This window comes from Acipenser ruthenus, chromosome 1 (genome assembly GCF_902713425.1).
Source record: "Acipenser ruthenus chromosome 1, fAciRut3.2 maternal haplotype, whole genome shotgun sequence".
In the NCBI taxonomy this organism is placed as follows: domain Eukaryota; kingdom Metazoa; phylum Chordata; class Actinopteri; order Acipenseriformes; family Acipenseridae; genus Acipenser; species Acipenser ruthenus.
In genome coordinates, this window is record NC_081189.1 from 24,795,480 (window position 1) to 24,819,334 (window position 23,855).

General features: G+C 36.5%; 1 protein-coding gene across 1 annotated transcript; it reads right to left on the minus strand.

Annotated features, from left to right (window-relative positions):
* Positions 1 to 355: 355 nt before the first annotated feature.
* On the minus strand, positions 356 to 23,127 carry LOC117963433 (sorting nexin-2). The gene is made up of 15 exons (XM_034903522.2): positions 22,893 to 23,127; positions 18,041 to 18,158; positions 15,644 to 15,807; positions 15,106 to 15,172; positions 14,918 to 14,961; positions 14,628 to 14,769; positions 12,910 to 12,988; positions 10,749 to 10,824; positions 9,869 to 9,982; positions 9,463 to 9,556; positions 8,520 to 8,725; positions 5,380 to 5,523; positions 3,277 to 3,357; positions 3,079 to 3,150; positions 356 to 896 (listed from the first exon to the last, which is right to left on the minus strand). The coding sequence occupies exons 1-15, from the start codon at positions 22,998 to 23,000 to the stop codon at positions 846 to 848; spliced, it is 1,560 nt and encodes a 519-aa protein (XP_034759413.2). The 5' UTR covers positions 23,001 to 23,127; the 3' UTR covers positions 356 to 845.
* Positions 23,128 to 23,855: the final 728 nt, after the last annotated feature.

Genomic DNA, 23,855 nt, shown 5'->3' on the forward strand with positions numbered 1-23,855 from the left:
GACAGTCAACATTGCAAAAACCAATTTCATCTGGGTAAAATGAAATATTGCACCCAGTTCTGCATTGTTAGTCACTTTATTGCCAATTGCTATATAAAAAGTCTGAACTGCACGCGTCACGGCAGTTGAGGGGGGTTACTGAAATGTACAAAACCAATCAATTCTAAAGAGCTAACTGCTCTTGAATGTGGCTATTTCATGGCTTGTGTTAAAGCACTACTGTCTCCTGGTTCAAATGTAAGTAATCAGCCTTAGCAAGAAAGCTGCTGGATCATTTTAATAACAACCACACAGCGTGGAAATGACATTTCATGAAATTGTACTTGAAATACCAGGTAAACTCAAACACAGTTGATAAGGTACATTCCTTTATTATAATAATAATAATCACAAAATTAATGATTTATGTACAGGAATGTTTTATTAAACTTAAATGAAAGTAGAATTTGCTTCATGATATCCTTCAACACAGATTTTAAAACACAAGTTTGTTGAAATTGAAATCTTCAAAGTTTTGGGCTCTCACATTGCACTAAGTGCACTTCATTTAAAAAGAAAAAAAAGGAAAACATAGTAAGACAAAAGCAGTAGTGCTCAATTCAGCAAAATACTGCAGCATATCATGCCACAGTCTGTGTACATTTTGATTGGATCAGGACATGCAGCTTGTTAATAAAACACCATAGGATAAAAAAGAGCCACATGTTTAATCTTAAAATATATAGTGGTTGGTTTATTTGGGTGTATTCTAGATTTCCTTTTTCCGTGCATTTTCTGTAGTGTGGAATTCCGATGTAAACATGATAAATGTCAACAGCATCTTCTGATTTGGAATCACTGTTTTTTCAGGCTATGGCTTTGGCTTCAGGCAGGAATGCCTCCCAGTATTTTATCAGCTGCAGAAATAAATACATTTAAGTTTAATAGAGCGAGGACAGGTCAAACTTTGCCAAGATTCTTACACCATGTTCTGCCAGTCATCAAACTGTGCTTCACATTTATATAAAAATTGCATGTCAAGAATGATAATCACTTTTTAAAAGTCTTATCTCAGTGGTTGACATGTCTTGGGTCTGTGTCAATTAATTTTGAGCAAATTCACATTTTATCTGACAGCACTGGTGTGCCCCAAGCGGATTTCACACAGCTCATGGAAACAATATAAAAAATAGCTCTCTCTCATTGAATGAAAGACACTGAAAAAGAGACTATTGGTCAAAACATTTGTCACTGAATTTTAGTTTCCTTTAGTATTTCTAAATTCAGCACTATTGAGTGTTTAATAGTTACAGATGATCATTTATGGTAGTAACAGGGATCTAAATTAGTAAAAAAAAAAAAAAAAAAAGGCAAGGCTTCAGTCCAAAAATGTGTAGAGGGCACCAAGGTCTCTAAGTCAAGGCCAAAGTTTAGGATGTTGTGTAATTTTGCTTAGGATTCATATATCAAGCTAATTATTAGCTGCAGAAAGAAACAACATAGTTCAACTTAATAACCATTTATTTGTTCAGAAAATGTTTTTTGGCAAACGCTGCCTCTGTACATTTAATTGCATTCACTGTCCTGTGTGGCTACTGGCTTGCTGGCATGAGGGTAACTTTCGTGCCCACGGGGTCAGAAAAGATGCTTTTTGGCAAACAGCGTCACTGTTCAGAGGAACACAGCTGTCATCACCCAGACCGCAGAGAGCAATTCAGCGCTTGGCAGACAAGGGGAAGCATAAACACGATAAACACAGTAATACAACGTAGAAAAGTATTTCCTACCGTATTTGTTTCGTTGGGTAAAAAAAAGGAAATTAAAATAATGAGATAATGCAATTGAACCATTATTCAAGTGAATTACAGTTAAAAAAATGTGCACAGCCTTCTACTTTCTTTCAGGACTCTTCTCAGGTGGCATTATTACGCATGGCAGAAATCCATGTGCTTGTAAAGGTAGTGTTCGTTGTTTGTTTGTTTTGGTTTTTCAATAACGTAACTTTGGTGTTTCTTAATTCAATGTACTAATGCTAATAAGTCGTTCTATAATTATTTTATTATTATTATTATTTTTTTTTTAGTAAATCGTCAATTATTTTATTATTTTCTCCCAATTTGGCATATCCAATTATTATTTTGTAGGTTCAGCTCACCGCTACCACCCCCGTGCTGACTCGGGAGTGGTGAAGACGAACACACGCTGTCCTCCGAAGCGTGTGCCGTCAGTCGGCCGCTTTTTTCACACTGTGGACTCACCATGCAGCCACCCAAGAGCTACAGCATCGGAAGACAATGCAGCTCTGGGCAGGTTACAGGCAAGCCCGCAGGCACCCGGCCATACTACAGGGGTCGCTGGTGCGCGGTGAGCCAAGGACACCTTGTCCAACCTAAGTCCACCCCCACCCCCCACCCCCCCCCCCGGGCGACGCTCTGTCAATTGTGTGCCGCCCCCTGGCAGCTCCTGTCTACGGTCAGCAATAAAATAGCCTGGACTCGAACCAGCAACCTCGAGGCTATAGGGCGCATCCTGCCTTTACCAGATGCGCCACTCGGGTGCCCCTCTATAAAATTAACCCTAGGGACTGGAATATAGAAATAATAAGCGGCAGTGTTTAGATTTACCATATTGTGTTAAGAATTCAAGTGGCAATCAAATGGCATCAATATACAAAGCAAAAAAAAAAAAAAAAACAACCAACAACATGCAACATTATGTATTTGACTCAACATACAGAACTGGAATAAATAATTAAATAATTAAAAGTAGCATCAAATATCTACATTTGTCACCTTTCCTTTGTCATTTTATTGTGTTTTCAATTACATTGCGTGGCTCTGTGTTCTGTTGATCAAATATCGGGTTATAATAATTACTCTCTATCTGTCTTCAACTGCCAGTGAAAAAATTCCGGAAAATTCTAACTGCTTAGGACTGAACATACTCCCTCATTCTGTTCAAATGACCTTTCAACATGGATAGTCCCACCTACTCACCATGTCACATGGTTTCAATGGAAAGACAGATACATACAAAACATTGCTCTTTAAATAAATAAATACATTTAGAGGAATTTACAAACATAAATAAAAAACATACCTGTTGCTGTGTCTGCACTAAGGACTCTAGGTACTTAATGATAACAGCTTTGAAGTCCCTCACTCTTTCTTTCTGTTGGTAGAGAAAAGGGCAATGTTTAAGCAGGTTATGTAAAGGAAAGAGATTAAATCTGGCAGAAACAGACGACAACTAACAGAATGAGGCGTTTCAAAAAAAGTTACAAAATTCTGTACATGCCTCAAATCTTCCCACTTCTTTGCGGATAGTTTTGGAGATCTGTTCAAAGTCTCTCTCTCCTTGCTGGACTTTTCCCTCCCACTGAATAAAAATGAAGAACAGAAACAAAGATAAGATCTTTAGGTCAGCTAAACTGTGACGTTCATATTGGGTAAACTGCACATCAATTTTACCAACACAAGCTACAGCTTATTAAAAAAATGTGTGTGGAATCTTACAAAATGACTGGAATCTCACCACAAAACAAAGCATCTAAAACACAAAGATGAGCTGGAAACCAGGGTAGAAGAGGTAGCTTTGACATGGTACCCATTCATTAGTCTTTCTAAATACTCCAAAACTGATTCATGCTGTTCCTGCTCCACAAACAAGTGGCAAAATTCATGTCATAAAACACAGCACTGGCAATAACATTTGCAATTTAATAAAAGAAAGGCAGTCCTATTCCAAACAGTTTTGGACACCCCAACACCATTTAAAGTTGATCTGAAACACACAATGGAAATTGACCCACCCTAACCCTCAACATAATGCTGCGATGAATGCAGCCATGTTCAACAATCTATTTATGTTGGTGGGAATGTTCACGAATATCTCACTGGCTGTTGTAAAAGAAGACAATAGTCTAGAAAAGTAACATGAATATCAAACTATATTTTATTCATATTGTGAATAGGGACTGCAGTGATGTTTTCTTAATAGGTATAAATGTATTTAAATCAAAGCTTAAAACACATCTTTACGCAGAGGCCTTTTTGTAGATTGGGATGGCCTATTTTAGAGTTTTGTTGTATTTTTTTTCTTCTCATTTTTGTTTTTGGATGTTTTTGATATTTTATTGTATATTATATTATTGTATAGTATATTTATTTGTAATGTGAAGTGATTTGGGATGCCTTGGCATGAAAGGTGCTATACAAAATACTTTTGATTGACTGATATTTTACTATTAGGCATTTATTTACCTTCATACTGTGTTATTGTGTGGTGTTTGTTTATATAATTAAGCTAGTTTAATACAAATTAAAAAAACACACATCACATTTTTTATTACCATCTATCAGACAAAAGGCCACAATCTCAATCTCAATTGTTCTTTGACAAACTGTCAAATGTAATGGCTTGTGTTTTGAAAGTGAAAATGATTTCAACCACATAAAGAAAATTGGGCAAAACTATGAGAGAAAGCTGACTTTGCAGAAGAGCGTGTCAGTTTCCAGATAGTGACAACTCAGCTCCTTGATTAATGCACTATAGAGGCAGCACACTGATGTCTCATGGGTGGTACACAGGCAGAGAACGGTAAACAAGGCGATGTGTGAAAAGATGATCAAACCAAAACAAGCAGTGAAGTATTAGTATAAAATATGCACTTTCTTAAACTCGAGACACTCAGAAGTACATCAATGCTTTGTATGACGTACAGCGAGAGGAACACAACCATTATTGCTAATGATTCATGAACCAAAAAGAAAAACCAAACTCGGGTTTGTCCTACCTCTTCAATTTCCTTTGTGAAGCATGGCAGAGAAAATGCATAAATTATGTCAACGCTGAAAATGTCTTATGCTAAAAAAAAAATATTTAAAAAAGTGAACGTTTAAAAATTGACCTTGTATGGGACAACCTAGATTACAGGCAAATTTTTAATCCACATTCACAAAATATATTTTTAAAGTGCACCAAGAAATGGGGTGAAAGCATTTAAACTACCACTGAAATAAGAGTTTATGGGTTGATGTGTATTCTATGGATTTTAACACATGAGAAGATTAGTATAATGTGTTTGCTGTAAAGGAAGTATAGGTAGCATTTCCTCTCCTCTTTTCATACCAGGTTGCAGACTAATTGATGTTATCAAATACACTATGCACTTCCCATTCCATCTATATATAATCATATTTTACACAGAGGGTGAGAAGGTACATTTTGCAGCAGGGGCCAAGGGAACCTGTAAGCCAACAGCCAAGAATGAGCTGTGCCACACTGCGGACCGTAGATTACCAATCTTCTTAGACTTCCCCTTATAAGAGGTAGAATGGCCTGATTCTAATAATCCACTGCTCCACTCGTGATTCAGTTCAACTGACGCCACAGACTTGCCTCTCTGATCTCATCCTTTGCCTGTTGCAGTTTGTCTGGTTTGTTGGCAAACTGAAGCTTGGACTCTGCCTCCCGCTTCTTCTGTAGCATGGCTTGTGCGTCCTGCCATTTCTGCCAGGTCTTCATTCTCTGATCGAACACGCCCTACAGGGAGAAAAAACAAAAACATGACAAACTATGCACTTGACCAATTGATAACATCTGATACCATTTGAACTTGGCATAAGCTTTTTGTTTGAATTTGTTTTTTCTTTCCTTTCTCATATAAAGAAAACTTTTATGACTAAGTCCAAAATCAGACTGAAGTTTACATAAAGTTTTACATAAATGCTATAGAACAGTGGTTATCAATCTGTAGTCCACGGAAAGGTTACATAATTATGGAAAAGAAGTGGCAGCATAGTTTATAGATCCTATTGCAAACCCCAAATTTGAGACCTTAAAAACTCAGCTACAGAAGCAGGAAGAAAATGCATACCTGCAGAATATCTCCAAGTTAAAAAAAGGTCTAAACTCTCTGTCATATATAGTTTTGGAGTGTCTAAAATGTACTCTTTACTAGGGAGTTTGTGTGTATTGCACTCACATGCACTCAGCAGCTTGTAAAGTAAGGGATAACACACGACAGGGCATGCGTTGTGTCACATTAGCATACAGCTGTAGTTGGGTTGGAGGTTTTCAATATTTCCATTTATTGTAATTCATTAAAATGAATGAAGCCTTCGTGTTGGTCTCAATCGCTCCGTAAACAGAGCGTACATAACCCTTTTTTAAATGTTTTTTTTTCAACTGAGATTTTGCTTCTTGTAGGCTAATTTTAGCCATTCTACAGTCATGCCTACGAAAAGATCTAATGTGACGAAACGAATGTCACTCATTTTTAAAAACTTTAAAAGGGCTCTTTTAATATGTTGTTTATTGATAATGTATTAATTGAACTGTGCTTCAGCAAAAAAAAGCTCCGTCGTGCACTGTAATATTTAACTGCAGGGTAGGGATGTCACGGTTTTGAAACCACAACTATTTTTCTATACTATGATTACCGAGTTCACATGGTTTAAGGTGATATGGGCACGTTTTTTTTATTCACTGTTTGTCCATCGGTGAGCCTCTGTGTTCATTAGAACTAACTAATGAACACAGACATCTCAAGTTCTGAAAACTGCCAGGCATGAGATTATCCGAGTAGGCTATTAAATAAGTGACGTCATATTTAATATAAACTGCCCTACTAAACAATGATCTCTAGCAAACATGATTGTCAGTAAATGAAACACAAATACTCAAAAATATCAGCAACAAGGCACTAACTTTTCATCACCGCCTTCCTATTCATTTACCAAACCAAAGAAGTAACAGTAGTATCTATCGTATCGGTCAAGAGAAACGCAGTAAGCACACATCAATGTAGAGAATCAAAAAGTCTGTTTACTACTATATATCTAAGTCTAAGATGCTACAGGCATATGTATTTTTTTTTTTTAGAAACAGTATTGTAAAGATGTTGCCGTCTCCTCGAGTTGATAGTGTTGTAGGGATTTTGGTTTTATGTATTCAAAAATTAATAAAATTTTATTCACATTTAAAACACATTTAGTCCCCTAGATGCCACTTAACTTTGCAACGGTGTCATACCCACCTTAACTTTTCTTCTTTCCTTTGTGTTCATTGCTTTTAACATGCAGTCCAAAAAATAAATAAATAAATAAATAAATAAATAAATAAATAAAAACCTTAAAAAAAATGTGCAGACACCGTCTTCTCATCATTAAGTTTTGCACTCTGCTGAGATAAGTGGGCACTGCATGTCTTAAAACGCACTCGATTGGCTATTGTTAAGTAACACTTTGCTTCTCTTAACTAACAGGATACTGATAAAGATGAAGAGGGTATTCAGTTGCACGGGTCACATCCTTACCCCCTATCATTCCAGACTGAGCCCAGAAAATGTTAATATTTTGGTGTTTCTCCACAGTAATTTGAAATAAAAAAGCAGCACTATTTTGCTGAGCCTGTGTGAGCTGAAGTGAACACTTCTTCCAGTTAGGTAGTGCCTGACAGAAATGTAGTACCAGTGTGTTGTATTTGTTTTAAAACTTTAAATTAAAAGTTATTTTTCTTGTTGAAAAATGACTTGACTTGAATGTATTTCTTTAAATAGTCATTTAAAAACGGATTACAAAAATGACATTATACCACGGTACGACGATAACCGTGGTATATTTTTTGACGGTTACCAAACCTTCAAATTTTGATACCGTGACATCCCTATTGCAGGGTAAAAAATCCTTAACAGCCAATCAGCGTGCAGCATCCAAACATTCTGTTTTCATAGCTCCGACTGTGCTGGTACCTCACGGATGTATTGTAACTAATTCACATAAATACATTTCTGCTGTAATTATCAATTTAAAAATAAGTCTGTTTTTTTCCCCTTCGTGTTATGAAAAGTAAAACTAGAACCGTTCTTTAAAACTCCAATTTTAAAATGACTTTGCTCACAGAAACAGGCCCACCCATCGCATTGAAACAAAGAAAGGCAAGTCTACGGTTAGTCTTAGTATTATAGTGATTTTGTATGTGCTTACTGTGTGGTCCACTGAGATAAAAAAAAAAAAATCCAGGTGGTCCGTGAACAAAAAAAGTTTGAGAACCACTGCTTAGAAGACACACTTCAGAATAGGTCTCTCAGTACTATGTCAAATACCTTAATATGGGCAAATAAATTCTGCCTTATTATATTATGTATCTTACATGCTAGCCAAATATACTTATTGACGATATAAAAAAAAATACAATTTAATATTCATGCAACTGCTATAGATTTAATTAAAAACAAACATTTAAACCAGAGTTCTTTCACCTGAGTTAACATAATAAAAAGCAAGTGTACAAATAACAGTCAAAATGTCATTTGAAACTACTTGCTCATTAAATAGAAAGATTATGTTCATGTAGCTTATGAAGAAGCACATTTGTGTCATAAACCTCATACTGATGGAGGCAAAAAGAATTTAAAAAGTTCAAAATAATGAACCAACGCATTACTTCATACTAAAACCTGTCATTTATCCTGCCACAATACACAAGTTTGAGTTATTTTACCCTTTTTTTGTGTTTAAGTGTGAAAAAATGAATACCTTTACAGCTGTAAGGAGACGAACATAATCACTGAGCAGCTCAGCAAAAAGGTAGAAGTCTGCGTAGGCTTGCTCCTGATGGAGTTGGTCTATCTTCTCCTCCACCTCTGCCAGTTGGGAGAGAGCTCTCGAGAGGGCAGTGTGGTCCTCAGAGTTTCCAAGCATGGCAGCACTCTTTGCAAAAGCAGCGGTGTTCACTGAGAGCTCTAAATGAAAAAGACAGCTTCTGCACCAAATACAGCTGGCAGTGGGCAGCATTCGTTTTGGAATACACATGTTATACAGTATATTATCTGTGCAGTTGAAAAAATGAATATTGCAAAAAAAAAAGCCAAACAATTTATCTAAAATCACTTTTATAAACAAACCAAACAAAAAAAAGTTAAACCATTTTTTCAAAAGCCTTACATTAAAAGTTTGCCTAAAAACACCCCAACAAAATAAAATACAATAAAACACTTTCCTTCAGCTAAACCTGCTCAGCATCACAGTATTCTACTTTACACTCTTAATCCAGATAATATTAAGGATGTCAATACACAGAAAACGTACAAGCTGCTTGGCTATAAAACAGCTGTAATCCTTGATTATGCAGTTTGAAACCACGCACCACAAGCTGAAAAAAAAGCAATTATTTTTAAGGAATGAATTTCTAAAATAAAAAAAATAATTAAAAAAAGACCAGTAATACATTGCATATTCTATGTCTTCATTAAAATAAAAATATAATAATACCCTTCACATCTGGAATTATCAGATTATGGATCAGTTTGGCCATTACTGCCCAAAACTGTCCATAATCACTGCTAATTCCCTCTGTGTCAGGGATTATCACTTAAGTGTTACAACAAAGTAAAATGAATCCTGACAGGTGAAGGGGAAGCTGAATTCCAGACATAAGAAAAAAAAAAAAAGATATGCTCTTGTTCTACTAAATACAAACCTTTTCTATGACAGACCAGGGACTCAACACTTGTGTGCAGTTTCCTCAGCTGCTGGTCCAGGTTTTCAAACTGTTGCTGCTTTTCCTCAAACCACTGTTGAACAAAAAAATGGAGTACATTTAGAGAGAACAAGCCATTACACACCACATTTCTCATTTTAAATTAATAAATTTACCATGTATACATTTGGAACCTACTAAATGTAGATAGACTTTCTCTCCCTTACCCCCTAATCCTCTCCTCTCCCCTACACCCCTATCCTTTCTCTCCCCTACCCTACCCCTCCTCCTCCTCCACATCCACTCAGCAAATTACTATACCTTTTTGTTCTGGCAAAACCTGAAAATGCAATTGGGGAGGCTCATTAATTCATCTCATTATTCAAGTCCAAAAATCAGCTCTTACTGCATCCGATTCATTCATCTTGATTGTCATTTTGTTGACAGCCTCGGCAGCCTTGTTTACCATCCTCAATATCCCTGCTCCGCTCAGCGCCTGGGTGCTAACTGCTCTTGGCAGCTGGAATCAAATGACAAATAAGGGCAAACAAACTGGTTAGCAGGCTGGAGGTTTAGCCGGACACCAGAGGGAGAAAGGAAAGAAAATAGGATTTGGGGTTTTCTCCACTTTCATACATTTCAATAACACAGGATCTCATTTTGTACGTTCACTTCTCAAATTCTCAGAGGGAAAACACATATATAGGCTTTCAATTGATTGTGTTTTTTTTGTTGCTCTTTTTGCCCTCAGCCACCCCTTTCTATTAAGATTGAACAAAAAACGCTGTTTGTCAAAAAAACGCTTGGAAAAAGGAAACTTACTTGCCACTTAAGGAGCGCATGGCAAGGCAAGCTTTTACAATTAGCAATCTGTTGTATCAGAAAAAGAACTACCTTCAAGAAAGGTGATGGAATTTGAACACCAATTAAAATTGAAACTCATTAATAGGAGCACATAATACTCCTAGTTTGTAGAGAAAAGTGAATTAAGACAAAGACAGTGAGATCGTTGTTTAGGTAACAGAATATAATGAACATGTGTTCATGGATCTTTAATTCATGGTGTACAAACTTTTCTAATTTATTTATGCTAGCACCCAATTTACATGTGGCTACATAGAAGTATGACAGGTACAGTACAATTGTAAGAGACATACAAAAATAAATATTATACCAAGGATCCCAGCAACTCATTTTTTATTGTACTTTTTACATTGCAAATAACAATTTACCCTAGCATTATCTAAGTTATTAGCAGCCTGAATATTCCAGTTAAAAGAAAATACCTCTGAGCTTTCCAAGAACTGCATCACATCTGGATCGTGTAACAAAGTTGGGTGCTTTACTGTCCTCTCCAGGTACCTGTAAAATTAGAAACAAGGATGTCATTAGTAACACACGTCCCCTGCAAAAAGCTATCTACATGAAAAAGTAGATCACTGTGGCCTACATCCACTGTATGAGCACGTAAAAATGACAGAGACCTCCTTATATCCCCATATTCTGATACTCTCAACAATGTGCTAAAATAGGTCCTTACCAAGGTCACTGGAAGTAGTTTTCTGTATCACTTTTCTAGTTTTTAAAGACCAATATGTTTTTGCAAGAACTCCTGGTTGCAGAACATTTAAAATCATTAGTTCCTGATTTCTATCTCTTAAATGTTTTTTTTTTTTTTTTTCTTGACTTATAAATTACAGCTATGGTATCAAATTAAAAGGTCTATATATTCACTATAAAGGCACGTATGATCTACCACACAACAATAACTAGTACCATGTCTGGAAAGTTGATATGAATCTAACAGTTAGGTTTGGGTAGACTTTCAGCCAGGTGGACACATATTATATTTCGGGATACACAGACCTTACATTTTATATCACGTGTCACGATATGTCAAGTAAAAAGCACATTTTTTTGTTATTTAAAATAATGAATCAGAAGCCAACATTTGGCATTTCCCCCCAAAAAAAGAAAACACCACAAAAACCCCCAGCTTGTAAGCACTTCTCAATTTTATACAAACATGACGTTTTTGCAAAGGATACACTTCTCTTCAATAAAGTAGGCTGTGTCTTTATTCACCATGAATAGGCCTATCTTTTTTTTGGTGAATACTTTGACATCATAGAACACAGGGAAATTAGTTAATTTGCATAACTCATTTAAAAAAATGTAATACCACAATATACCATACAATAATGAGTACTGTATAATTATATATACAGTACTCAGGCTTTAACCATGGAAATCAGATTATAATCTTAAAAGAAAAAAGAAAGAAGGTATCCTCGAACTTAAAAGATTTTTAGTATTTTGCCTGGAGTGGACTCAAACAACACTGACCTTCAAGTCAATCAACTGGATTCGAAAAAGGGCAGAGAAATGTCAAACCCTCACTTAACTTTAATTTTTATTCAATGCATCAGAATGCACAAAACAAAGAATACTAGGGTGGATCACAACCAGACAAAAGACCATTCATGTCACAAATCACTGTCAGACCGCTGACTCTGATATTCCCATGTCCACTAAAAACTACTGCTGCTCTAAAGCTCTGTCAGATGAGAAACCCACCGAGTTCAGTAATAATCATTCACCTAATATTTTGTTGCTTAACCTTTTCACAGTAAAATACCACAACAAGAGTGCTCTTTATAGTGAACCTTTAGCATGCAATTGAGCCGGACTGTGCAGTAAACCTTCCCCACTTGCATCCAATGTACACACTACAGGCAATACTAGGTCTAACCCCCAGCACAGGGAATAATCCATATATTGTAGTCCAGTAGGGTGTTATTAGGCTTATTCCCTGTGGACATTTTTGCACAAAGGGAAATTGGGAAATGTATTTGGTGTGCACCTCTCGTTAAGCATTAAGCACTCCAGATTTCCACTTCACTACACCATTACTTGCCCACTATTAATCAAGTTGTTCATACAATTTAACTCCATTTGTGATAAAAACACACTGTAAAACGTTGTTTTTTTGTGTTTTTTTTGCCATAAAGGTAAATTGGTATGAAAATCAACTGCAACCTGCACAGTGGGTGGACACATAGATGTTACATTGTAGAGCTTAATTTGCAAATTACACTAAAACCTTGATTATCCTAATAAACACTTCCACCTCCGATATTGACCTTATATATTCAAAGGTAAAGGGGTTTTATTCCCTTCCATTTCATGAAAACAATATGTTTGTTACACGTACAAGTCATTGATATTAAGACTAATGGCAAGCTCAATATTTCTGAGGTGACGGTACTTCACTAATACAAGGAAGCCTGATCATCATAAAATGTTGAGCTTACCAGCAGTTTTCATGAATTAACCCAGATGACATTGGAACACTGACCCACCCCATATTCAGCCACATACCGTAAATGCAGACTTAAAACGTACAATAATAACATTTTAAACATGTTAACTGTGCCAATAGCATACCTTTCCAAGGCTGCTCTTCGTTTTTCTACAAATTCTGTAGAGGATGAGTCTTCTTTGCCAACTTTGACCTTTGTCATGCCTGTAAATGTTTAAAGTATAAAGTAAGTTACCAAATGGACTAAGTATGACATTATTTTTCATCCATTGTAGATATGAAATTCAACATGGAGATACAGTATATTCTTTTAAAATTGCTGGGGGGGGGGGGGGGGGGTTCAACTCAAAATCAGATGGAATTAAATTGATATAGATAAGCTAAAGAGAATGAAAATTATATTAAAACCCAATTGGTCAATTTCAAGAAACTTCAGAATGTTCTTAGTACTAGCTCGTACGTGAATATCTGCAGATCATTTCCAGCTCTGTGTTATCTTTGGTCCATTTATTTTTGCATTACAATGCTATCATTTCTGGATCAACAGATCTCCAATTGTAGGACAGACCTCAGGGTTAAACTGATCATTTATTATTCGTGTATGGAAAAAAGAGGAGGCTTTTTGAAAAACTTAGTTAATTAAGTGACAGAGGCTCTGCACAAGTATTCATTTGTGGCTGGCATCCATCTTGGGCTCAGGTGTGGAGGAACAGCCAGGCGCCAAGATGGCCGCCTTTACACATCCTGAGTAATTTGTTAACTGGTTTGGGGTAATGTTTAATAGGATAATTAGAAAAGTGTAATTAAGGTCTAATTGTTTAATGTTGTAATTGATTATTAGAAATGTGGCCAGGTGCTGATTGAATGATTGATTGATTAGCAATTACCCCTGGCTACACCCTATAGAAAGACAAAGAAACGTTTGCTGGATGGAGATTGTCCAGTGAAGGTGCGTTGCCCAGCCTGACCAGGGAGAGAATAAACAGAGAAAGAGCCACCGAGATAGCGGAAGCTTGGGTGTGTACAAGTGTTTTGTGTAAATGATTTTATTTGTTCCTGTTTTATTTTGTTATTAAAAAGTGTGCAAGGGTGCAGACCAGCCTTGACCTTGGAGACTGTATCACACATGCTATCAAGTTGTTTTTTTTTCTTCTTAACATCTAAGTATTGGAAAGCATATTAATGTCAGTTTATTTTTTTGATGTAGGTACATGTTCAGAATAATTAACTTATTAAGAAAATATTTCAAGTTAGCTATAACATTTTATAAGTAACTTGAACTCTGCAACTGTTTAAGAGCTAAAAACAATAAAAAAAGGTCTAATTAAGCAAATTATCAGTTTAATTAAGGGTCTTGTTAAGTAATTGTGAGCTCAGTTGGAATGAAAACCAGTAGATACAGGGGGTCTGTTCCCCAGGACCAGGATTGAAAGCCACTGAGTAGATGACTGATACATTGTGTTCACTGCAATTGAGAGGATCTTCAAACCTAAAGCTATGACAAAGTTTTGTATCACCCAATAGAATTAACTCATTTTGCTTCATAAAGTCGAATGAAACCTGCTGAATGTTATGTTAACATATTGAATTACATACACTTTTGTAGTTTTCCATATTCTTATTGAAAAACACACATTTACATAATTGTATAGTTTATTTGATTACATGATGTTAAATAAAAGATCTAAATTATGCTCATATAGTACACTAGTACATCCTATGTACACTACTGTTAGTTTGTTGCAATTTACCAAATCGTAATAATGGTTTTTTATTATTATTATTATTATTATTATTATTATTATTAATAATAAAAAATAAAGTGAAACAAAATCCACCTTACCTACAATGCTCTTTTCTGGTGCAGGGGGAACTATGTAACCTATATGCATGTACTTTGTGGCTAGTTTACTATGCAAGCCCAAAAAGTCGCTAAACCGTCTCTTCACTGAAAATTCATTCTCATTGAAAATCGTCAGGGAAGTCTGTATGGGAAAACATGGGAACAAATGAATGTCTATTTGTTACAACATTTTTTTTTTTTTTATTCAGTTTGAATTAAATGAAAGTTTAGTATATTACTGTGGCTTGGCAGCAACAAACAAGATGTATAAAAGAGAATTCAGTAGTTACCTTTGTTGTTACTTTGTATGCCATATAGGCATTCATTCCGTCCCCTTAAAGAAGAAAAAAAAACAGAAAGTTTAATATTATTCAGCAGTGCTTGGTATTGCAGGCACATAATGATCAACTTCATATGGTAGTAAAATAGTGAAAACGTTTCATCTTATAAAAACATAATGATATAATATAGAACTCACCAACTTTTTCTGGGTCAGATACAACAATCTCCATATCAAATGAGTCTCCATTAGCCTCCTCTTCCAGCTGCAAGAAAACAACTAAATTACATAAACTATTCAGTATATATTTAACATGATTTAATATACTAAATGTAAGGAGTCGCTCCATAAACTATATATAGCCTTTATCTGTGGATGTTCGTCTTTGGGGTGCGATAGGGCCCAGATAATCTGAAAAAGTATTGGAGGAAATATAAATCCTATTAACTGGGGAGCAGTAAATTCTGAAATAAATTCCAAACAATCATTCTGTTGTACAGAAGTGTTTGTATTGTTGGCAATTTTGAACACGAAAAACCCACATTCGTCCCAGCACTTCAAGATACACCTTAAGTTTCTCTTTGTATCAGTGCTTGTACTATTGATGTACCTGTGCTGGCCCTGTGGGCACAACGTGAAAAAACTAAACTAAAATTCAAAAATGCACATTTCACAGCCCATGGACTGTTCTCATGAAACAGCAGAACCAGAAAACTGTGTTTAGTGTGCACGCTACCTCTTCTTTGGACCTCTCAAACATGGCAGGAACAAAAATAGTTTTTGGTTCTACTCTTGGTGTTACAAGTGCAGTCGGAGTCACTGGGGTGATGGCAGGAGACGGTTCATCTGAGAGGATGGGTTCCCTTTCTGGACTGTCAAGAGACACTTCTTCTGTTGCTTCTGAGGACATACAAAAGCGAAAGAGTTAGAAAAGAAACCTCCTAACAAAGCCCAAGCAGCACCAGGGGACCAAGACAGGAGCCAGGCTGTGGTTTTACACTTGGTTGTAGAGATAGCAACTGAACTACGCAATTGGCAAAGAAAACAGACAAAAAAGACTGGAGAAGGTACGAAATGAGACAAGGAGATTATAAAGCCTGATATTGACCAATACATTCATACTGCACTTTTAGACTAAGGGAAAATGTGCCTGTTCTGAAAATTCTACAAGAACGCATTATTATTATTATTTTTATATTTGTGTGATCAAAAACAAAGCACCCAAAGTAGTATAATGTAAAGTGAATGTCACCTCTGAAATGAGGGCAGCAATGTGGAGTAGTGGTCAGGGTTCTGGACTCTTGACTGGAGGGTTGTGGGTTCAATCCCCAGTGGGGGACACTGCTGTTGTACCCTTGAGCAAGGTACTTTACCTAGATTGCTCCAGTAAAAACCCAACTGTATAAATGGGTAATTGTATGGTGAAATAATGTATAATGTGATATCTTGTAACAATTGTAAGTCGCCCTGGATAAGGGCGTCTGCTAAGAAATAAATAATAATAATAATAATAATAATAATGGACATGGAAAAAGTGTGTCATAATGTCCCATGTGTTTTACCATGTTAATATGAAATCACTGGTGGAAGCTTTGTTAATTAAAATTAGTTTCATACTACATTTCCCCCCCCCCGTGCAGACAAATCTTATGAAATCATGCAGTTATGTAAATGGCATATCTTGTATGCTATCAATTTAGCACTGTCCAAGTTTCTATGGATTATAAACAATGCATGGCCAGTTTGTGTAGGCTATAGCACTTCAATACAAATTAACTAAAACTAAAGCTGTGATCAAGGCTAAAAAACAAAAGGTTCATAAAAATAAACTACAATTAAGTTGAGAGAGTGAAAGGTAACAACTGGCAGAGTATAGTTAGTGTGTATACATATGTTTTTGCTCAAAAGAGCCAACTCGCTGCATCTCAAAAAAATCAGTTTGCTGCTGATTTTCAACCATTGACGGCTGGAAAGATGTGAAGGCCATTCTCGCTTGTTGGATAGAGATGGCGGCAGTAATTTTAGGACTTGTTTTTGTGACCTGTTCTAGCCGTTATTTCATGGGTTTGTTGTGGTTCTAACAGTTACACTAGATGTTCTTTTTGGCGGATTGATACCTTACTGTACTTTATCAGTGATGGCTGTGTGGACATTCTGAAGGCATTTCCTGGCCATTAATGCCCTCTACAGCAACCAATCAGAAGACAGCATTCCCGTTCATTATATTGTGTTAATTTTCTGGGATGTGTGTGTGTAATATATATATATATATAGTGGCAGAGCCCCTGCCTGAAAGGAATGTGTTGGGGGTTGGCAGGGAAAGGGTTAACTTTTGTTCCTGCCAGAGAAATGTAGGGGTGTAATTATTTTTGTTTAATTAATTGTCACATGCCTGTAGCATGTATTTAAAACAGGATCAAATGTTTGTTCGGGGCACTCTCCAGTGTGTGAAGAGAAAGGCTGTCATTGTGAAGAAACCTGTGTGGTTTAAAAAAAAAAAAAAAGTAGGTAATGTGTAAAGCTTTTTGTTTGTGTTGTAACATGTATGTTTGGTGACTGGTAAACAGCTTAGCTGTCCGGTTTGTTAGTTTAGGGACTGTGCAAAGTTTAGTTAGAACTCCATGTATGAGTTAGCTTTTCGTTTTTTTATTTTTTATTTCTGTAATTTAATAAAATGGCACGAAAGTGCTTTTAAAAAATCAATTTCTGTCTTCCGGTCTGCATAAAAAGGGCAATCAAACCTTGAAAATCCTAGTCAAGATTCAGTCAATGACCAACAAAAATAACCATTTCGCGATTTGAGCACTGACAAATTTTCAAAGAACAAAATTAAAGGTTATTTTGGTCTTTGAGCAAATTATCATTATTATTATTATTATTATTATTATTATTATTATATTGCAAAACGTAAAATATCAAAACAAGCAAAGAACAGAAACAGAAGATACAATAAATCAGTGTGTGCCATAATATAGCCACTTTCATGCGACAATGAATAAAATTACGACCGTAAATACGGAAATCATGAACGTGCACACTAATTGCAATTATGGTGCGTCACAATGTTTTCTGCCCTTTTGTAAAGGAGGCCCTTAGTCTTAAAGCCTTAGAAAAATCAAACAGATCTAATTACCTGCAAAGAGATCCTCCAGATCATCGTCTAATGAGATCTCGGCAGGCTGAGGCCCATTAGAGTTTGCGCAGATGTCTTCAGCAGGATGGCTAGCTGGTTCAGGAGACGTTGGACTAGACTGAAAAACACAAAAACATAAAATCAGCCTGATGGAGAACAGCACAGATGTTTTCCTGAAGCTACTACAGCAGAAAAAACACCAACCTCTCTACATTATTGCCTGGATAAGCAGAATTGAACAATTGCTGTCTAGAAGGTTCATTAAAGCATCTAGATTGTTTTCTTCATGTGAAACAATCTCAGTGGGCAAGAGGTAACTGGAAAGGAAGTGAGGTTAAGTTTCAGCTGTATCCATATCCTGTGCTCAGGAGTATAAGGAGACAGAAAATGTTTCAATCATGTTGTGTATGCACGTGTGTTTCAAAAACGGGTCTGTGGATCTCAACTATAATGAATGGTACAGAGCTATATTGCTGGTACATTTGAAATTAACTACAAAAAACGATTTAAACTATACAACTTTAACAGTTAGGTTTTTTTTTCAAAAAATACTAATATGTTGATGTTTCTAGGGCCGTGTTCGATGGTTTGTTCTCAAGCCAGGAATTCGAAGGTAGTTTTAAACCTTCGAAGGTTCGCCAGGCGGCATTCACGCACTGTATGTTTTCTCTGTTAAAAGAAACCATTTGACAATGTGTGAATACTATCTATAAATCACACATTAAATGTCACTCACATGCAGAATTACATAGCAAGTCTATATGGCGCCACTGCCGTGTATGGAGCAGGATATATTATGCCAAAGCACTGGGGCGGTACCTATAGCGGTAGTATTGCTTCAGTAAAATATGTACTGAATACCTAGTGTACAAGACATTGTAAAATAAGTGCTATGGTAGAATATGTTTGAAACATACAAAATATACGCTAACACTAATAATTTTAATTTGGAAAACTGAGCACCGTCCACCCCTCCCCCATTTTTAGTAGTAGTAAAATGTGACTGTGAATGATAACCTGCTTGGAACTGTGATTGTTAAATACAGCTTTGTTTTGCCCAGGTCCGCTGCAGTTGGTGCTGCTGCAATGTAAGCTTACTGTATACAGTGTATCTCAAGCAGCATCAATTACGTGTACATAAACAACATGCATTTTTACTTAAATTATAAAAACATGATTACTGTTCTATAAAACATATTTTTAAACTACATGTGGATGTTGTATTCCATATATTTGGCTTACCTGCAAAATAGGATTTCCAATCAAACAAACTAGTAGCTATGGCGATGTCACTTGTAAATATGCAAATTAGTAACACTGAAGGTTCAAACCTTCCTTCGGTAATGTGTTCCGAACCTTCGAAAGTCAAAATGTACCCTTCATTGCAGCCCTAGATGTTTCAAAGCTTCAAATAGAGTGGCTGCAAAGTACCTGTACACCTGTCAAAAACAAGTTTAACTTTTTTGGCAATATGAGACAGTTCCTCTATTATAACCAACATACAGTTTCATACTTTATGAAAAAATAAAACAATGTGTATCTGGGCAAGTCTATTTGTTACTGTACAACACAAGAGTTTTCTAGTACTGAGTAGATCTGGAACATGCATCTATCACACATGCATTTATAGGCCAAACAGCACAGCACACATAACTGGCCATCACTTTGTTCCAAACACCTGTAAATTATGCCTTGTTTCCACTGCTTGGTGCTACAGGCCTCGGCTGCCCATGGCTAGCTGCCAGAATCATTTCGTCAGAACGTTTCAATCCTCGGAGCGTTTCAGTGCTTTATTCCTAAACCTGGCCAACCTCTGAAATTCTTGCTGTGCGTCAAAGGTCACTGGGGAATTGTGGGATAGTATTGTGTTTTAAAGAAACTGGTGGTAACAAATACATTTAACCATGGGCTCATTACAAATAAAAAATAAATTTGGTCAAGGAGCACAGCCAAACAAACAGCCAGGTTTTGTTATTGTGTTTATCTTGGAAATAAAATAAAAAGCACTGGGATTTGAGGAGACCCCTGAAGGTCCAGGTAAGACTTCACTCACTTTTGGATCACAATGATGTTTGAAGTTATACTGGCGACCCATCGGTTTCTTGGCAGCAGGCAACAATTGTGTGTTCATACTGTTCTCGTACATCTCTGAATCCACATGTCCCCTTGATGAAATGCAGATGACCTATCCCCTTCTCTGCCTTAAAACCCCACGCAAGGACTTCACAGTGGGCTGCAGACCGTCAAGGCAGTATTCCTCATCTGCCTCTCGCCACACCAAGTGATGTCCATTTAAATTTTGAACTGTATGACCGACCACAACATACTTTTCATGCTTTTCTGTTCTTCTGCACCACTTGGACAATTTTTAAGTGAGTTCTGGCATTGGTCTTCCTAGGGCAGCCCTTCCAAACAGCATCTACAACAAGGCCTGATTTCTGAACAGTGTATTGTACTGTTCTATGACTGATTTAAAGTCTGCATGCGTCAGTACTTTATACAGTATATACTGAGGCCTTTCTTGTGAAACTTTCTGCCATAGAGCTGTGTACAACTCATAAGTCTTGGATATTATTCTCATGAGTGCAGCAATGTTGACGCACCCTGTATAAACACCACACTGGAGACCTTTATTAGAACCAGACAATTAACTAACAGTCTGGCCACTATGTTGTGATCTACACTGTAAAACTGAAACATTCCGAAGACTGCTCTCTAACCTCATCTTTCAGATCATTGTGTACAAATACTTTTTGAAGAAATTATTACAGAAAGAAACACCACATTTTTTGTCTGGTGGTAAAGAAAATGTGATCATTAATTAAACGGTTCAATATGATTGATTTTGTTCAAATACTGTCTTGTCATCAAGACAGTATTTGAACCTTGACACTGGCTGGTCTGGTGTTTAAAGTTCAGCTTAGGTAGACAACTGACTGGGGACACTAAATAGTTTTTATATATATATTTCAGTTATGCAATTTGAACAATGACACACTATTAAAAACTAAAAGTCTTCTATTTAAAGCAAATATGGCACTGCTAATGTGCCTTAACCTTGTTCTGGAGGAACCTCTCACGAGGGAATGCAAGCAGGAGTAGAAAGTAGGCTATATATTGGTAGCACAGTAGACAGGACACTGAGATACAGTAAACAAAATAACAAGGTCAAGCATTATTAACAGCAAGGTCAATATTTAATCATTATTTCCTGCAAAGTTTCTCCAACTGAATCACTTTTAATGTGCACCGTATGACTTAAGTTTCTTGCTACCAATTTGCCACTTGTAAATGCGATCCTGAGTAAATAAAAACAGTAAAAGACCTGGTAGGGTTATCTTTATAAAGAGCCTGTTGCTCTTTACCTAGGATGGCCCCACGTCACAATAAGCATTCTCGATTAACTGGGTATCACCACCATTTCAATTACTAAGTACTGTTTCCTTCTTGTTTAAAATGTGATCAAGTGAAAACACCACTGGAGAGTAGTTTCTAACTGTGAGGAATCAAAGGTCAGGTTGGTTAATCTGTGTCTAAGCCCAGAGTGCTGCTTTTAAGACCACTGCGAACCTCAGACTCAAAGGCAAAAGAACATTAGGCACTATATATTTTATAAACCACTCACAAGACTACCACATGACTCTAGCAGTGGACAAGGTCAAACAAGAACTCCTTCTTTCTGGTGTAACAAACCTCAGAAGAAAAACAATCTGGTATAGAAACAGCCACACCTCACACCCATTACTTTATGGAGGTACTAAGTGACCGGACAACTGCAACAGATGCCAACTCCTGCATTACACCTCTGTATGTAGTCGATAAAACAAGATCAACAGATTACTGTTCTCAGTACTACGGTGCCTGAGCTTGTCATGCCAAGAAATGCAACAGGCACAAACTATATAGCAATTGGGGAGGGGTGTTTTGGTCTTTTCAGAAGTTCCCAGATTTTATGTTGGTGAAAGGTGTACAGCAAACCAGGGAAAGGGGTCGCTAGGTCACAGATTTGCCCTTCAGCAATACCTGAAAACACTTTATTTTTTTTATAAATGTCTTATTTGAAACAGGGCGGTCTCCAACCCCCACAATTAATTCCATGAATGACTAGTACAGACTACCATTCTATATATATATATATATATATATATGCTGATTGATATCAAGCTTTAAAACTTTAATTGCTGTTAACGTGACAAAGCAAAAGTATTAAATACTGTAATCTACTCCTTGTTAATAATGTCATTTCGACCCTATTCAATCTATAATCCAGACTGAATCTGTTCTGCATAGTAACTGTTCATTACGGCGTCGTCAACAATCACATCAATGAAAAACAAATAAATACAGCCACATAGGAATGGGGTTTGAATGGTTTGTTGGGGGGGGGGGGGAGTTAAACACTATTTGTACCACAACCGGGATCTGCTGACTTGTGTTTAGGCCAAGCTTGTTTTTCAAAGTTTTTGGGTTATATATCATCTTCACTAAACCTCTAGATACAGTACGTTGTATACAAAATAAGCATTTGTTTTCCCTAGACTCGTTTGGTGTAACCCTTCGCAAGCAGGAAGTGAAAATAACCCTACTGACACCCCTATCCCATCTCACACATGCGTACTAATCGTAACCCACACAACAGTTTATTTTTGATACCTGTTATACAAAGACAATTCTAAAAAGCGATGCAATTAGTGTTATTCTGTGCAATGCGTTTTCCCAGATATGTTTTAAACATAAAGTTGTTAAGTGTACTCTAGTTTTAACAGAGTGGTCTCTGTCTTGTGTTAATTTACCGGTTTGCAAGAAACATACAGATAGTTGAACATTAAAGCTACGTTTTTTGCAGTCTCACCTCCAGCGTTGAGGCGGTGCTGATGAAGAGGTCCTCCCCGTCTTCCAGTTCCTTGAAATCGGTTTGTTCTGCATCTCCCAGCGGTGGAGGTTCCCTCTCCGTCGCCATCTTCTTCCAGCAATAATAAATGAACCAAAAAAACAATCAGGAGAAACGGTGAGAGTCAGAAGGACCCGGAAGAGTCATGTGATCAGCTGGAACCGCTTGGTCTTGTGACGCTCTCTGACTGATGACCAGCACTAGCGACGTGTATCCAGACTTTTTCAAATACATTGTTTCTTCTTTTCCCGGGTTTATTCAGTACTAAAAAAAGTCTAAAGTTTGACTGGGACACTCTACTTACGGCCTGTTGCGACTTTTTTTTTTATCCACTCTAGCACCGTGAGAGTTTTTTGTTGTTTTTGGTTTAAACTGTAAACTGTTACGACTGAAATGCCCCCCCAAAATGCTACTTTTTTGTAGTTTCAGGATTTCTGTGGGTATCATTTTCGTTATGTACACATTTAAAAATAGGCAATTAATATAACAGAACATAATCTAAATGAATGAATGAAAATTACTAAACTCGCAGTTGTTATTTAATCATAGTGATATTAAACTGTATAAATAAACGTATTTGTGGGAAGTTGTAAACAATTCTGGCTACATATAGTATCAGATCGGCGGTTTCCCATACATATATGTTCCCTTTTCAAAAATACTTCCCTAATTAGAGTACAAATAGTCTGAATGTTCATAGGTACCAAGCTTGAGTATACAAATATGTTTGTTATGTTGGAGTTTCATAGAAGTCTTTTGTTGTGATTTTGTTTTCAATGTTCTTTTACAATGCTTTTCTGTATTTTGTTTCCATGATATACCACAGTAAACTTAAGGATTATTATTATTATTATTATTATTATTATTATTATTATTATTATTATTATTATTATTTCTGATAGGTGTGTTGGTAATAATAAAGAA

Bases quoted from the DNA above. Each gene is read 5' to 3' on its own strand.
- LOC117963433 (XM_034903522.2), bottom strand. From the start codon at position 23,000: ATGGCGACGGAGAGGGAACCTCCACCGCTGGGAGATGCAGAACAAACC. The intron at 9,557-9,868 runs GTAAGAGCTGAT...TTTGTTCAACAG, and splicing joins AGATGAATGAATCGGATGCA to TGGTTTGAGGAAAAGCAGCA. The intron at 897-3,078 runs GTATGTTTTTTA...TTATTTCTGCAG, and splicing joins TAGTGCAGACACAGCAACAG to CTGATAAAATACTGGGAGGC.